Source organism: Catharus ustulatus, chromosome 25 (assembly GCF_009819885.2).
Source record: "Catharus ustulatus isolate bCatUst1 chromosome 25, bCatUst1.pri.v2, whole genome shotgun sequence".
Taxonomy (NCBI): Eukaryota; Metazoa; Chordata; class Aves; order Passeriformes; family Turdidae; genus Catharus; species Catharus ustulatus.
In genome coordinates this window covers 4,881,507-4,898,111 of record NC_046245.1, presented here as the reverse complement: position 1 = coordinate 4,898,111, position 16,605 = coordinate 4,881,507, and the positions used below count along the sequence as shown (strand labels likewise).

At 45.8% G+C, this 16,605-nt stretch overlaps 1 protein-coding gene across 3 annotated transcripts; it reads right to left on the bottom strand.

Annotated features, from left to right (window-relative positions):
• Nucleotides 1-547: 547 nt before the first annotated feature.
• STK38 (serine/threonine kinase 38) lies at nt 548-16,233 on the bottom strand. Of its 3 annotated transcripts, XM_033080213.2 has the most exons (14): nt 16,147-16,233; nt 14,191-14,323; nt 11,552-11,603; nt 11,284-11,406; nt 9,823-9,906; nt 9,006-9,129; nt 8,476-8,630; nt 7,288-7,390; nt 6,687-6,748; nt 6,047-6,164; nt 5,585-5,708; nt 4,781-4,876; nt 4,443-4,537; nt 548-3,650 (listed from the first exon to the last, which is right to left on the bottom strand). In XM_033080213.2, exons 2-14 carry the CDS (start codon nt 14,319-14,321, stop codon nt 3,520-3,522), a joined length of 1,398 nt encoding a protein of 465 aa, XP_032936104.1. In that variant the 5' UTR covers nt 14,322-14,323; nt 16,147-16,233; the 3' UTR covers nt 548-3,519. The 3 variants fall into 3 exon arrangements, with proteins under 3 accessions (XP_032936104.1, XP_032936105.1, XP_032936103.1); XM_033080214.2 differs by lacking the exon at nt 4,781-4,876; XM_033080212.2 differs by lacking the exon at nt 16,147-16,233 and having other exon boundaries at nt 14,191-14,351.
• Nucleotides 16,234-16,605: the final 372 nt, after the last annotated feature.

Sequence of the window (16,605 nt, the reverse complement as noted above, 5' to 3'; positions counted from 1 at the left end):
TCTATCCAGTTACAGAAGCACCACCTAGACCCATGAAGAAAAAGGTGAAGAAGAAAGAAGTCTCCACTCTAAAACCTCCATCTTATATATGCTACTGTATTCTAAAACCTTCAGTTCTAAACTTTCCACCCTGTGAAAAATTCTACTCAAACTTCACACACACTTCATTCAAACTACACACATGTGATCCCAGTTCTGTTATTCAATGCTGGAAGCCTCCTCCAGAGCCTCAGGTCAAAAGCAGGGTCAGTGCCTGGCAGCACAGAAAATCTCAAGTTCTCAGTTTCCAGGTTCCAACAGGATAGATGGGATATTGGGAGGAATTGTTCCCTGGGAGGATGGGCACAGGGTGCCCAGAGCAGCTGTGGCTGCCCCTGGATCCTTGGAAGTGTCCAAGGCCAGGCTGGACAGGGCTTGGAGCAACCTGGGACAGTGGAAGTTGCTCCTGCCATGGCAGGGGATGTGGAATGTGAAATTCCCTTCCAACCCAAACCATTCTGGGACTCCCTGATTCCTGTTTGTAAAACACAACATACCAACAACAGTGTGTTTACTAAGAGGATTTTATTTACACATCACAATGAGATTGCTCCATAAAAAGTTTGACTACACCTGCCAAATTGTACAGTGCAATTTTGTAACAGCTTTTAAATATTTACAGAACACTTTTTCAACTTGGAGGTTAAGGCAGAGTCAGGGCACAGTGATAAGAAACACTTAGTGCAGCTTTTTGCTAGGCATGATACAGAGATGAACTGGCAGCATAAGGTGTTCAGATCCATTGGAAATTCAGATTGGAATTACTTCTACAAATCCAGCAACTGCAGCTTAAAAAAAAAATGTAAAACATACTAACAACTTCAAAACACAAAAAAATGTACAAATGTTTGGCTACTGTGGGAGATGTAACAGGCATACAAAATCCTTACTGTTAGCAGTGAAGTGTGGATCCTGGGAAGGAGACACTGTAGGAGACACTTTTTTCCCTAATGTTGGTAAAAACGTGGAACAGGATGCAGGCTTAAAATGCACCTGGGATACAGAACCTCCCACTGCAGAGCTGTGTCCAACAGGACTGGCTTCAAAGACATCCAACTTCTGCTGGAAGACAACAGGAATGAGGTACCCAACTACTCCTTGTGCCTTTGAAAACTTCACCTTGGACTCCAGTGACACCTGAGGGGTCCCACTTCAAACACAGCACTAAAAATGCACAATACACAGCACTAGAGAGTTGGTTTTTCACAGCAACTTACCACAACTTAAAATTGTTTAGCTTCTTCATCTTTGGTATTTACAAATAAAAATGCTGGTCCCTTTCAGTAAAGGGCTAAGAATGCAGCTATTATCTCAAAATCATTTGTTCCTAATCCACAGCAGCTTCAAAAGATTTTGATTTTTGTTTTTCTTTTAAGGCAGTAACTAAGCTGTTAGGAATTGAAAAAAACTTGTCTTACATTAATTCCAATGGTTTATAAGGCAACATTTTCAAATGGCTAAAAGAAACTGCAGGGTAAGAATGGAACAATTTGAGAAGCTGGTATCAGTCCTTCATGTCAAGTCATAAAAAGGGAGCAGAATGTGATCTAGGGATGAGTTGATGAAAGCCTGATCCTACAAATCATTCCTTCCCTTAGCCCTTATTCATCCAAGTGAGCCCTTCTGACCACACAGATCCTGGGACTTCTAATTAAGGCTGGTTTTGCATTTCAGCTCAGAAGGATCCAACTGCTTATGGCAAGTCATGAACTCACAGGACATGTACAAAAAGCACAGGGGTGGTGAGGGGAGGACCCTGACGAGTTCTGTACAGTACTGGCAGTCCCCCACCAGTCCTTCAGGATGGCACTCGAGTCAAGAGACATCTAGGTAAACATTCCCTAAAAGCACCTATATATAAAAAAAGTTCCACTACAAATCCATTTTGTTTCATTTTCTAATCAAGAAAGTCAGGACTAAACAGACCTGGAAGCTTTTTTTTTTTCCTGTGAGACATCACTGGAGCTTTGTCTTGTTTGTACTCCAGAGTTAGTGTTCAGCACCAAGAGAAATTTGCAGGAATTCAAGACAATTTGTATTGAGACATGCTTTTAGAAACCTCATTGAATTGTATTTTTAATATCTGATTGTAAATTCCAGACTGGAACCATGCAGGCCTGATGGTTAATGCCCCTGGAAGTGCAGAGTTAACTACAGATGGGCACAAAGTGGAGCTCATGGTTAGAAAAAGGAATTAGAAAAAGCTCAGCTGAGACAGAACCCTCCCTCCCAAAATGCTGTCATGTTCTGAGAGAGGCTTAGCAAGAAAAGGCACTTTGGGGCTCTCCTGAGAGACCCTGATCAGAACTGAATGTACTTTTATAAATGAGAGTAGGCAACAATCAGCAAGTGGACACAGTGGGTTCAGTGCCCAAGTGACCCCATGAGGCACCATGCATGGAACACTGGGTACAGATGGTCCAGCCAGGACAGCAAGAGCAGCTCTGGGAGGGAACACCAGGCAGGCCTCCAGCAGCAACACCCTGCTCCTGTTCTGCTCCAAACCAACAGCAGAAAGGCCACAGAAGAAGGGATTTGGCCTTTAAACCACTGAAGATGCAGCAGAGCTCAGAGGTGGCTCAGAAACAGCAGCAGGGAGCCTGGGGAGCCCCAGCTGTGCACAACTTGCCCACCAAGGATCAGCTTCCTGGAATTTCCCTCCCTCTGCTCTAATTCCAGACCCACTTATGTGACCAGCTGTAGTTTATCTGCATTGTTTATGGATCCATCCTAACATACAGTAACCAAGAACTCAGTGCTTGGTGGAGGAAATGGCCCATTTCTCCTCTATTTAGGAAAGAAAAAAAAGTGTTGCAAAAAACTTTTAATTTAGAAAAAATATTAAATGGCTTGAGGGTCACTTAGTACCAAAAGTAAAGTGCACCAGAACTGGGGGCCACAGCGACAGAGCTGAGAATTGCTATTGAGGAGGCTTCATGGAACATTATAAAAACAGCACTACAAAGTAAGGTTAAGGCAATCCAAGTGGTGTCCTTCTGCTAGACAGTTTCCTGGAGAGCTGTCTGTCTCAAGCTTCAATTATTGCTTTGTTTCCTCTGTCCTGGAGTCCTCAGCTACTGGGCAAACAGTGCTGGCAGAATTGGCAGAGTGAGTTTGTCACTTAATGCAGGACCAGACTCAGTCCTATAGAATCCCATGCTTTGCAATGCCAAAGGCAAAGCTTGCTCTCATCTCCCAATGGACTGGACAGTCTGGTAAAGAATATAAAAAAAACTCTTGCTCCTGAAACAGCAAAAGGTGCTGGCAGCAGAGATGATGCAAACGTGGAATTTTTCAATGGCGCAGGAAAAAAAAAATCCTTAATAACAACCAGGTGTGTAACAAAACAGGGTCCTGAAGTCTTCTTCAAGAGCTGATAGCCCTCAAGTTTTCTTTAATAAAAAAGAACAAGTTCTTTTATGGGTAAAACCCAAAGTACAGCAACAGAACTCCATGGCTCAGCAGTCCCAGGTAAAGCTGTCACTTCCCTCCTTTCATGTAGGATGGAATTGCTCCTCGGGCCGTCAGGCCCTCGAAACGCTTGTAGGTGTAATTGATAAAAACCCAGTCTTTGTTCTTGTAGTCAGTCTCTGGGTGGTTGCTTGTTGCCACTGGGAAGACACAGAAGAAATAGAATTATCCTTTGGAAGTGCAGAGTTTATTTTCATACAAAACACTGGATGAATGTTTCTAAAGGAAAAAAATATCCCAAAGGCAGGACACAGTTTTGTGCTTCAAGCCCAGGAAAGAATTCCTGGGACACAGGACATGGCACAAGCATTTTAAGCTAAAAGAGGGTAGATTCAGACCACACAGAAGAAATTTTTTACAATATGAACTGTGAAACACTGGCACAGGTTGCCAGGAGAGGTGTGGACGCCCCAGTCCCTGGAAGTGTCCCAGGCCAGGTTGGACAGGCTTGGAGCAACCTGGGACAGTGGAAGGTGTCCTGCCCATGGGATGAGCTTTAAGGTCCCTTCCAACCCAAACCATCTGGGATTCTGTTTTTAAACTCATGGAGCAAATGTGTGACTATGCTGTGATCCTTCAGAGATTCACACCAAAACATCCCCTTCAGTTCCACCCTTCCTACCCCTGCTCCAGCAGAACCAGCACCAAAGGGAACTTGCAGCATTGGGCTCTCAGGCCCTGCTGAGATTTGAACTTTCTGGAAGCTCTATTGCCTCTGAGAGCTGCCCTTTTTCAGGCAACTCCCACATCATTTACAAGCCTGCATCTCCTGGAACCCAAATTCCACTTGCACTCACTGCACCTCAAGGCTTCCAATCAATTTGGTCATGATAAAAAAAAAAAAAAAATCAGCATCTAGTAAGAGCTGACTAACAGGAAGGATTACTGTACAGAAGAGAAAGGTTTACACAAAGAATCAAACAATCATTTACCTGTTGGTTTAAGGATATCAGATTCTGGAAATTCATCAAAGTTTGAGGTATCATCAATGCTTTTAATTTCTATTGAAATCGCAGCAGGTCTCTCTCTGCCAAGAAGAGCAGATGGAGCATTGAGATTTCAAAGGCAGACAAAGCAGGGTTCAGCCACCTTCTATTAACACAATCAAGACTGAAGGTACCTAAACCTCAGCAAGCTTCAGGTAGAGAACAAAATGCTCTCAGCCACAGCTGGGTGTGAGAAATGCCAGTCAGCTGCTCCCTGCTGCAGACCAGGGCTGGCCTGAGCAGTCCCTAGACAAGAGCAGTTGCTTTTCTGCAAAGCTTCTTACCTGATGTGCTCCCAATCAACCCCTTCAAAGAATGGGTTACTCTTTATTTCCTCCACACCAGATGCACCAATTCTGTGCTCCCATTCACAGCAAAATCTGGGATGGAAGGAAGAATGAAAATGAAGGGAGAATGAAAAGGAAAGCATTCCATCCAGAAATGGAACAGCTTTCTGCACTGATACTGCTGCAGTTTCTTAACATTTAAATGGAGCAGACTAAAAACTTCCAAAGCAAAACCAACACACAAAGTTATGTACAGGAATGTCATGTCCAATGCCACAGTTAAGATGTGCTAGTCCTTCACAACAGGATAACATGACCTTTCTATTTCAGGACCAGAGAAAAGCAGGAGAACATATAAAGCCTAAAAAGCCAGACATTTATATTTCTGTCCTGAGAATAGATACTGAAGTACAAATGAGTCAGCAAGCACTGAGATAACATTTGTATGCTCCAGTGCTTACAAAGGCAAAATCATTGCTGCTGCAAGAAGTCAGCTCTGTCAGAAGGATTGAACCTGTGTCCTTCCATGAGAAGCTTGCAGGCAAAATAAGGAACAGAACCAATTTCCCAGAGTAGCAGCACTTCCATGGGATCTCCTTTTTAGCACAGTTTACTCAGGGAACCACTAAATGGCCTGAGAGACAAAAGTATTTGACAAGGGAGGTCAGCATTTGATGATGTGTGTAACAGTTTGTAGCATCAGGGTTTTTTCCATGTGAAACAAGTCATGACAGGCACAGAATGCAGAGACAAGACAAGAAAATCAGGGCTGTATTAACTGGCAAACCATGGGGCTGGCACCTTAAAATAAGATCCTTTGCTTTATCAGAGATTGGAACCTCTGGAGGAAATGTCAGGGTCTCCTTCCAGTTCATCACTTTCTTATACGTCTCTTGAGGAGTCTCAGAACAGAATGGTGGATAACCTGGAAAAAAAACAAAAATACAATATTGGATCAAGTAAAACTAATTCCTAAAGTCAGAACACACCTCAGAGACCAGGCAAGGAGTGGATGCTCTGAGAACTTGACCCCAAGCACAGAAATAGGCTGCCCAGAGCAGCTGTGGCTGCCCCAGCCACTGGAAGTGTCCAGGGCCAGGCTGGATGGAACTTGGAGCAGCCTGGGACAGTGGAAGGTGGCCCTGCCATGGCAGGGGTGGCACTGGATGAGCTTTAAAGTCCCTTCCAACCCAAACCATTCTGGGATTCTATGAATACAGCTCCACCATTCCTACCTCCAGCCCTGCCCTGTCTGTTCCTTACCAATCAACATCTCGTACATGATGACCCCCAGGGACCACCAGTCACACAGCTTGTTGTATCCAGTCTGCATGAAAACCTCAGGTGCAATGTAATCTGGAGTTCCCACCGTGGAAAAAGCCTGGAACAAACACCAGCAGTTATCTGTAGGGAAACCTGCCTGACATGGACATGGGAACTGCCACAACAGTGGTTGTTCTGAGGAAGACACCAGATTGTCTCTGACATCCTTCAGCAAAGGTGTTTAAAGCCTTTTTTTAAAGATATGTTCAGACAAAATCAACATCTTCATGTGAAAGAAAACAGGGAAGGGTATCACTGTCCTGGACTGGTCACCTTGGGATGGGTCAGCAGCTCTCTGTGAGATTGGAAGTGGCAAGAACTGAAAGTTTTGGCTGGGAGACTTCAGCTATCCATGTAAATAGTTATGGCAGGGCTATCTCCAGCACATATGTCACCAGCTGTGCAGCAGATGGCTGAAGGACAAACTGGAGTCATTCCTCTTCTTTTGAAAAAATGCCTGAATCTTTTCCTTTCAGGATTGTCCAGGACTCAGATGCATTAAACCTTCCATGTAAATCCATGTTCCATTTGGGTGCAACACCTCAGCAGGAACATTTCCCAGCAGGTGGAACTTACTCACCAGCTGCCGGCGATTCCTCTTCCAAGTCTCTGCTTTCCTTTTGGAATTCATGTTCTGGAAAGCTGAAGGAGATCCAAGAGCTGTGACTGAATCCTATTGGTCACCCAATTCATTTTTACCCCCAAACCATTACACTAAAGATCTCATTTGTGTGTCAATACCCCAAACTTAAACCTCTCAGCAACTTCCAAACCTGTGGAATAAGAGCAACATTTAATCAAGCCTTTCATTAGCAAACCATGCTTTCAGGGTCGATGTAATTCCCTGATCCAAGTTATTCCCCTTGAGAATAATCCTGGATACTCAGAGACTGTGCTGCTTTATTAATTTCAGTAACCCTTGAGATCCAGCCAGCAGCTACCAACTCACTGAGTTCTCATTTTATTACACATGCAAAGTCTGTTTCAGCGACAAACTTCTGGAAATGAAAATGGGTTTAAAGTAACTGAAATTATTTTTATTTTACAGAAAATTAAAATCCACCTCAAGATGTAAAGCTGATTATTTGACTCCCCACTGCAGCCACATCCTCACTCTGAAATGAGTTGTGTCAGGAACCAAGAGCAACCAATCAGTTACCCCTTGGAGCCAGAGAACTTACTGAAGTCACTGGGAAGACTGTGATTCAAGTTCCTGTAAAATTCTGTCCTGTGGGCTTTCTTTAGTCCAGTACACAGACCAAAATCTGAGAGTTTCACATGGCCCTAGAAATCAACAAAAAAATCCAAAACCAATATAAGACAGTTCCATTCCCTTCTCTGGACATGCTCCAGCCCCTCAATCTCCTTTGCCTTCCTTGTTTAAACCCAGCACTGGATGTGTACAGGGAATGAAGCCATCAATACTTCCATTGCTACTCCACAGCAAAAGCCCAGTGACAATTTGCTTCAGGAAACCTCTGCTCTGCAAGTTCCCAACCACTTCAGGGTGAAAGGAAACATCTCCAGAGGCAGCTGCAGTCCCTGGGTTGTGTATTGGCCCCAAGAGATAAAAAACACCCTAAATTCAGTGACTGAATCTGTCCTGGTGCATAACATGACCACACTGACTATGTGCAATAAATAAATAAATAAATAACACCTCTTTTTCTCAGAGAAGCTGTGGCTGCCCTGGAAGTGTTAAAGGCCAGGCTGGACAGGGCATGGAGCAACCTGGGACAGCAGGAAGTGTCCCTGCCCATGGCAGGGGATGGAACAGGATGAATTTCAAGGTCCCAACCCAATCCATTCTGGGATTCTGCAGTAATTCCCACAGTGGTAGTGGGAAAGGCATTATTTACTGCTGCCAAACTTTCCAAGGAATCTAGGCAAACTTGGAGTGAGCAATAGGAGCACACTGAAACAACTGGGCTTTCTGCAAAGTGCCTGCAATAAGCAATAGCCTGGCCAGCCCCAGGGGTACCCCTGATCCTGAGGGAGATTCTCACTCTCTGGAACAGCCATGTCCTTCATGTTTGGTATGGCCAAGTGAGAGTGTAACAGATGTGAGAGGAAAGGGAAACAGCTTTGCCTAAGAGGGAACTGCAACCACGTGCTTTAAATTGCATCTGAAACAGCCAGAAATAGTTTAACCAGCTGTCAGAAGAGCTCAAGGTCTGAGTGGAGCTGGGGTCTTTCCTGGCTTTTGGGGATTTTCCCCAGCAATTTGGCAGATATGCCCTGAAAAGCTGGAAGGAACAGGGCTAAATAAAGAAGCAGCATCTTCTTCCACAACTGTCAACACCCCCTGAGGTCAGTGTGAACAATCACAAGGGCTCTTTGCTCCTCCCCAGGCAGTGGGCAGCCCATACCTTGCTGTCCAGGAGGAGGTTGTCTGGTTTTATGTCCCGATGGATGAATCCCAGCTGGTGGATGGAGTCGATGGCCAGCACAGTCTCAGCGATGTAGAACTGTGTCTCCTCTTCTGTCAGGGTGTCCTTCTTCATCAAGAGTGTCATCATGTCACCTGCAACCCCCCAGAGGTGAACACACAGCCTCCATTCTCACTAAGTTTGAAGACATTTATAGAAAAAATCTATTTCTGCTGCATTCAAGTTAGAGGTTGCCAAACCTGGATATGCTGTGGCTCTCTAGGCAGCCAGGCATAGCAAGGGTGGAACTAGAAGAACTTGAAGAATATTAAAGCTAAGTTTAAATACCTGCAGCTCAAAAACCCAAACAGGAAACCTCAAGCCTGCCCAAACACCTCAGTACCCTAAAAAGCAGAAATCTGCTCCCCTCCCAGATGCACAGTACAAACACCACTCCCAGACTGCATCTGCAATTAAAAAATTAGCAATCCCCAAACAAAAGGAGAGCAGGCCTTGCATTCCACAGTTACCTCCAGGCAGGAATTCCATGATCAGGTAGAGGTTTAGTTTGTCCTGGAAACTGTAAAACATCTTCACAACCCACAGACTGTCTGCCTCCACCAGGATGTCCCGCTCCGCACGGATGTGCCCAACCTGGACAGACACAGTGCAGTGGATCAGCTTTATTAGGTGCATTTATTTCACAGACAATTCAATTATTATTCTGAACAGCATCAAATATTGAGAAGACAAAAATCAAACTTCTGCACAAAGGCAGAAACACTATCAGAACTTCAACATGTGGCTGATTATATACATGTATTTTATACCTATTATATATACACCTAGTAAACCTATACATTATATAAACCCTATACATATAAATCACAATTTTTTACAAATATACCTAATCATTAGATCTCTTTTTGGAAACACAAGAGCTTCACCCCAGTGCTGAACACATGACTGTCCCAGTGCATTATATATCCAGAAGTAGTAGCAAAGGAAAGCCTTAAAAATGTTAAATGCTGCTGCTTTATGTCTGAGTCTGAATTCCAGCAGCTGTATCTCTGATATTTATATCTGATCCTGTAAGAAATGCAGTAAAACACTGGCCTTGAAGTCTGCATTGAAACATTTGCACAGGACTTCGTGTTGAAAGACCCCACAAGTCCTTGTGAATTCAGAGATTTTTCTGACTTATTACCTCTATCAGAAAAGAGGTAAAAAAATCCCAGAACTTTTAGTAGCTAAACTAAAGCAGAGATGCCTATTCCTTCCCTGCACACACCACAGTGACCTCCCAGAGGGATCCATGGCACAGCTCCTGCTCAGGGTGTTGCTCACCTGCTCCTTCTCCAGCATATCAGCTTTGCGCAGGATTTTCATGGCGTACACGTGCCCCGTGTCCTTCTTCTGCACCAGGCGCACCTGGGGGCACACAAAGATTGCACCAAATCCAGCACTCCCAGCACAGCTCTTGACAAGTTGGGGATCAAGCCCTTGGCTTCCATTTCATGAAATCCTCTCAGATTACAATTAATTTCAGGATTATAAACCGCACATTACAATACAGAGTGTGATAAAAGGTATCTGTTCTATCACCATCTGTTGAGGGTGGGGGCAGTGATCCTGATCTCTGTGGGAGATATTCTGCTAATGGGCCATCCATTGAAATCAGGCAGGGCAGTGTTCTTTATCTTTTCACAACCCATCCTTCCTCCAGCCAGTCATTTTCTGCTCACGGCCATTGAGTCCCACTGTGGCACTGATAAAATTACTGCATCCCATTGGGAGTTGCTCCAGCCAGGGGGAAGAGCCCAACATTTCTTACCAAGATAAAAACAGAGGCTTTGGGACACTAAGGGAGCCCCTTTCTCCACTGGACTCCAGAGGAAAACCGGATTTCTCCACATCACCACTGGAGCTCCGGAGGGAAACTGCACCTTGTACAGGAGCACTGCTCCAACTGAGCCACATCTGTCACTGCAGGAGGATGCAGCCACCATGGAATGGGACTGCTGCCAACACCCTGCCTGACTGACGGGTGTCAGGTTGTACTCTGACTGTGTCAGGGTTTGGGGTTTGTTTCTTTGTAGTACTGTATTTCTATTTTAATTTCCCTAGAACTGTTATTCCTATTCCCATATTTTTGCCTGAGAGCCCCTTGATTTCAAATTTATAATAATTTGGAGGGAGGGGGTTTACATTCTCCATTTCAAAGAGAAGCTCCTGCCTTTCTCAGCAGACACCTGTCCCCAAACTAAAACAGCAACTTTTCGTTCTTTGTCCGTATATAAGCCGCACCTGATTATAAGCCGCACTTCGGGTTCAGACCAAAATTTCAGTCAAAATGGTGCGGCTTATAATGGTGAAATTACTGTATAAAACACAAGAACAGTGCACAGTAATGGCAGAAAGTCCTGTCAGTGCTAAGAGCTGCAGTTATTTAACAGAGAGAACTCTGAGTGATTCCCACCTAAAGCAGGTGGTCCAAGAATGGCACCAGAAGAGACTTTGCAAGGGCCCTCCACCTCTCCCTTAGTCCAGCCTCAGAAGCTCACCTTTAAAAGCCCCTGCAAACCTGCATTTAGCTGTCCATCAGCTCCTTTTCAACATCACTGTTTCCTTTAAAGCACAGATGTCTTGAAGCAGCATTTATTAGGTTAAAAAACAGTTGCACCTGCCTGTCCAGCTAAAGTCAGTCTGTGGTGTTACACTCACCTTTTGCTTGTATAAACTGAGCAAGTCTTTAACAAACACCAGAGCCAGTTAAAAACACATGTAGCCTTTTTTTTCTGGACTCACCTCTCCAAATGCTCCTCTGCCTATTACTTTTAGAGACTCAAAGTCCTCCAGTCCAAGCCTGGTTCTCTTCAGGCGAAGGAACTCCGTCTCCTTTTGTGCATGTGCCGACCTCCTGATTCTTTTCTACAGTTTAAAAAGAGCCCAGTGAGAGTTGTGCAGGTGAGTTCCACAGGGACCACAGCAATTCCAAGGAAAGATCCCAGATCTCCATTCAGAAAAGAAAATTTCTCATATTTAACCATTAAAATAGTTTTTCCATATTCATTACCTCTTCATCTTTAAGGCCTTCTTCTTCCATCATTTGTTCTAGTTTCTTTTGTCTAGAGCAGAGACAAATTAGAAAAATAAAGGTTGAATCATTAACCTTGCTTTTTAAATCAAATTTCTTTTTTTTTAGAAAAAAACCCAGGTTGAATTATTAACTTGTTTCTTAACAAGGTGCACATACCCACCACTTCAGCAAGTCACAAGTGTAAATATGAACAGGAGACACTCAGACAGGAAATTAATTTTGAAGAATCTACAATCCATTTTTATCATTCCAACCTTATCCTGTCTGGTTTTAATAAACTAAACCTGCCTTGAGTTTCACAAGTTATTCAAGTGTATATTTTTGCTGTACACAAATACAAATTGAGAGATCTGGGTTCTGTTCTTGTCTCTCTCTGACAGCTGGGCAAGTCACTTCAGGCCAGAGCCTTATAGCATTTAATAACCAAAATTTCCCTTATTCCATGGAGAATTGGTATTCAAACACATCTAAAATTTCTCTGCATCTCAAACTATCCACATACAAGATGAGAAAAGTTATTTTAGATTTCCTAATCCCTGAGATACTCAAAATATTTGGGAAGAGGAAACTTGTCTGTACATGTTCTCCACCTTAAAGAACCAGAAATATTTACAGCCTTAGTACAAAAGGATTATTTGGGAGAAAAGAAAGGAGGAAACAAGACTTTAGAAGGGGAATGACTTCAGGGGACACTTGTAATGATTTCCTCTGGGAACTTGTTCCCAGTGCCAGTCTGAACTGGTGGTTTGGGACATTACAAATGCACTAAAAAATTCCTTCTCTTTCTGCAAGTCATTCTATGCAAGATCCTCTTCCTGTCTCCTGGGGCTCTGCAGCTGCTGTGACATGATAATATTTGGGGTTATCACTTCAGAATCAGGCACAAAGAAAATGCTCCTTGCTCAAGTCCCAGTTAGCCCTGCCCAGTCATCCCAATCCACACTCAAACCAGCAACTCCAGTAGCAAATACACAGAATGAAATACTCAGCAGCACTGAGTGATGCCAAAGCCATGCTGAAATTGTCCCAAATATCCCCAATAGGCTCAATCTGCACTTCAGGATACAGGATCAGCACCACTGAAACTCCAAATTACACACCCACAGACATCTGTTGTAACAAAAAACATGTGACTTATAAAGTCCAGTCTGTTTGTTCAGACAAGGTCTTGATCCTAAACAGAAAAAAACACTGAGATTTTGGGAGCATACAACAGTGCTTATAACAAGTAAATAAATTTTAAAGGCAAGAGCTGTGTGAAAAGAAAGAAACTAATTAAATCAATGCTATTTTCTGCCTGAATTGGACCTCAGTCTCTCCTTACTCATTTGAAGCTTTGAAGAAAATATCTTTGCATATTAATATTTATTTCTAAATTGCTTCCTCATTTCTGCAGCTCTTGCAGCGAGCAGGCATTGGGGAGCTCCTCGGGGAGCTCGTTACAGCTCTGGCAGCAAAGCCAAACCAACATTTTCCAAATTCTGGCTATAGACTCCATGGCAAGCTGGGAGAACAGCAGAAATCCCAGTGTTACAACTCGAGGATATTCAGCAAATTAGAAGGTTCCAGCTGAAGGAAAGTCACACAGCTCAGCCCAGTCCCTTGCTGGATTGGACTGGGGAAATTCAAGAGGCACTACAGGGTCAGGTCAGTCACAGCAGCACTGACTCCTCACAGCTCCCCCTCCCTGCACTGTCTTCCTGCACATCCTGCACATGGATGGGCACAATCCCAGCACAAATACAGAGAGAGGATTGGGAGCAGCCCTGGGACAAGGACAGAGGTGAGGCAAAGCTGGACATGCCCCACTGAGCCCTGGGCTGAGCCCCCAGTGTGTGCAGCAGGGGGGTTCTGCCCCTCTGCCCTGTTCAGGTCAGACCCCACCTGCAGAGCTGCCCCCACCCCTGGGGCCAGCACAGGACGGACCTGGAGCTGCTGGAGAGAGTCCAGAGGAGGCTCCAGGATGATCAGAGGGGTGGAGCAGCTCTGCTGGGAGGAAAGGCTGGGGATGTTCAGCCTGGAGAGAAGAAAACTCCAGGGAAACCTCAGAGCCCCCTGCAGTGCCTGAAGGGGCTCCAGGAGAGCTGGAGAGGGATTGGGGACAAGGAGTGGGGACAGGACAGGAGGAATGGTTCCCACTGCCAGAGGGCAGGGATGGATGGGATTTGGGAAGGAATTGTTCCCTGTGAGGGTGGGGAGCCCCTGGCACAGGCTGCCCCTGTGTAATGCTGTATTTCTATTTTAATTTTCTTAATAAAGAACTGTTATTCCTATTCCCATATCTTTGCCTGAGATCCCCTTAATTTTAAAATTATAATTAAGAGGGAAGGGGTTTACATTCTCCATTTCATAAAGGAGTTCCTGCCTTTCTTAACAGGCACCTGTCTTTGAAACCAAGACACCCTGGATCCCTGGAAGTGTCCAAGGCCAGGCTGGACAGGGTTTGAAGCAACCTAGGATAGTGGAAGGTGTCCCTGGATGAGCTTTAAGGTCCTTTCCAACACAAAGCAATCTGTGATTTTATTATTTTTCACTTTGGCTCAAGAAAACGAAATTCATTCAATATAAATGTTGGCTCTTATCCAGTATGGAAGGGAAACAAGAAGGATTTTTACCTCATCTCTCGCTCCTCGTGCTGGGCAATGAGGTTGCTGTAGAAGTTTTCCAGTGTCACCTTTGTCATTGTGACTCTCTCCTTGGTGTGGTTACTCATGGACGAGCACGGCGTGGGGCCTGTCATGGCCATGGCTGGCAGAGAAGGAGAAGGGAGGAACATCAAATATTATAAATGACAAATAATCTTCAAACAAGAGCCCAAACCCATTAAGTGATGCTTAATCAGAGAGTTCAGATTTTAACAGCAAACAGCACCAGGCTAAGCTAAGCAGGGAAAAGTCTTACAAAATAAAAGGTACAAGTCAAACTTCCTGTTTTGAACATTTTTGATCTGAAATTAGAGGGAAGGAAACTTAAGAAACTTTGTGCCTCAAAAACCACAATTTCAGCCAGTACTGTAAATGTTTATTGCTCCCACCACATTCTATCTTTAATGACTGTTCAAAATTCAGGAATATCACACTGAAACATCTAATTCAGAAATTATTCTTCCCATAACCCCAGTAGAAATAATTCCACCGGTGACCTACTGGTTCTTCTGCTCTGAAATTTATCTAAATCCCAAAAGTCATCCCAATAAGAGAGTAACTGAAGAATGAGCATAAAGGGCAGTTAGTTGCCCTTAAGCACTTTTACTAGATTTAATTTCTTTTCTCAAAGAAATTTGGCCAGATCCTGAGGATCACTGCCTTTGAGTGAGTTGTAGTTTAAAAAACAGCCAAAAATCCAAACCCTAGTGTAAGTATATGACATATTTATTTCTAGGAAAGATGTATGTATTTTAACATCCTTTCTATTTCTAAGAATACAGTATGTAAATATTAGAGCGTGGCACCCCAACCAGTAGCACTTTCAGTATATTTGACACCCCAGCTCTATTTCCTCATATGCATAAAAACCTTCAAAGATTTCAAATATATAACTGTGCCTTACCCTGGTTCTCCACCTAACTCACAGTAAGGTAACAGAGTTTTGCAACTATTACTAGAAATTGCAAACAAAATAGGTGAGACACTTCCCATTTTTATAACCCTGGGTACTGCCAACACACTCGAATGATTCTTTCTGTTCATTTTTTACAGATTTTTACAAGGCATCACCACGGGGCCCTGCAAACCAACTCCTTCCCAGACAGCAGCTACGTGTGTGCTGCCTTCACACATTCCTCGTGGGACACTGGTGAGCATCTCCAGCTGGGTGACTTTGGAGAGGGAATTATGTCTTTGTATAAGGTAAGATCATGGTTTTGTGGAAGAACAGCTCGTAGTGCCACACACGAGTGGGGAGTCACACCTGGATGTGGGGTTACACCCCCAGTGGTTACACTGCCAGAAATGGGGGATGCACACCTGGAGACTGGGGGTTGTTACACCCTCAGAGATTCGGGATTATACACTCTGTGGGTTGTGAGCACGAGGTGTAAAAGCCATGGGCGGTTTTCACTTCCTAGAGACCAAACCAGGAAAATTATCTGTCAGAAAGGGGTGCAGGAAAAAAAAAAAAAAAAAAGAAAGAAAAAAAAAAAAAAAGAAAGAAAAGGGGAAGAAAAGAGAAAGTCTCGGTACCAAAGCACCTGTTGGTGCTCGGGGCCCGTGTCCCGTTCCGCGGGGATGGGCGCTCAGAGCCCGCTGAGCCCCCCGGGGCCCGGGACCGAGCGGGGCCGGACGCCCCCGCACCGGGGCTCGCACGGGGAGGTGGCACCGGCGTGGCGGCCCCGGCAGCATCCCCGGAGCGGACAAAGGGGGCCCGAGCCTCCAACAGAGGCGGAGCAGGGCACCCAAGGGACCCCCGCCGCCCCCGGGCCCGCAGCGGGAGGAGCCCGGCCCGCAGCACGGCCACCCCCAGCCCCAGCCGAGCCCAGGGCTCCGCTCCCCCCGAGCGGCAAAGGGCCCGCGGGGACGGAGGGGAAGAGGAGGGCGGGGAGGGGATGCGGAGCCCATGGGAACGAGGCTTACCCGGAGCCCCCGGGAGGGGCGGCAGGAGCTGCAGGCGAGGCGGGGCCCGGCTGCGGACAGGCGGCTGCGGGGGCTCGGGACGGGGCCACCGCACCCCCCGCACCCACAGCGACCCGGCCGGGACGGGCGGCCCAGGGACCGCTACGGCAGCGCAGGCGCCCCGAGCCCGGCCCGCCCCGCCCGGGCGGAGCCCCGAGCCCGGCCCGCCCCCGGCGGCAGCGCCTGCGCCGAGCTCCGGGCAGGGACAAGGATGGCGACAGGGACGGGGACGGGGATGGGGGCAGGGACGGGGACAGGGACAGGGGCCGAGGCCGGGGCCAGGGGTAGAGATAGGGGTAGGGGTAGGGGCCAGGCCAGGGCCAGGGGCGTGGGCCGGGGCAGGGACAGGGACAGGGACAGGGACAGGGACAAGGGTGTCTGTGCACACCCGGGGACTGCGGGCAGGGACAGAGGCAGGGA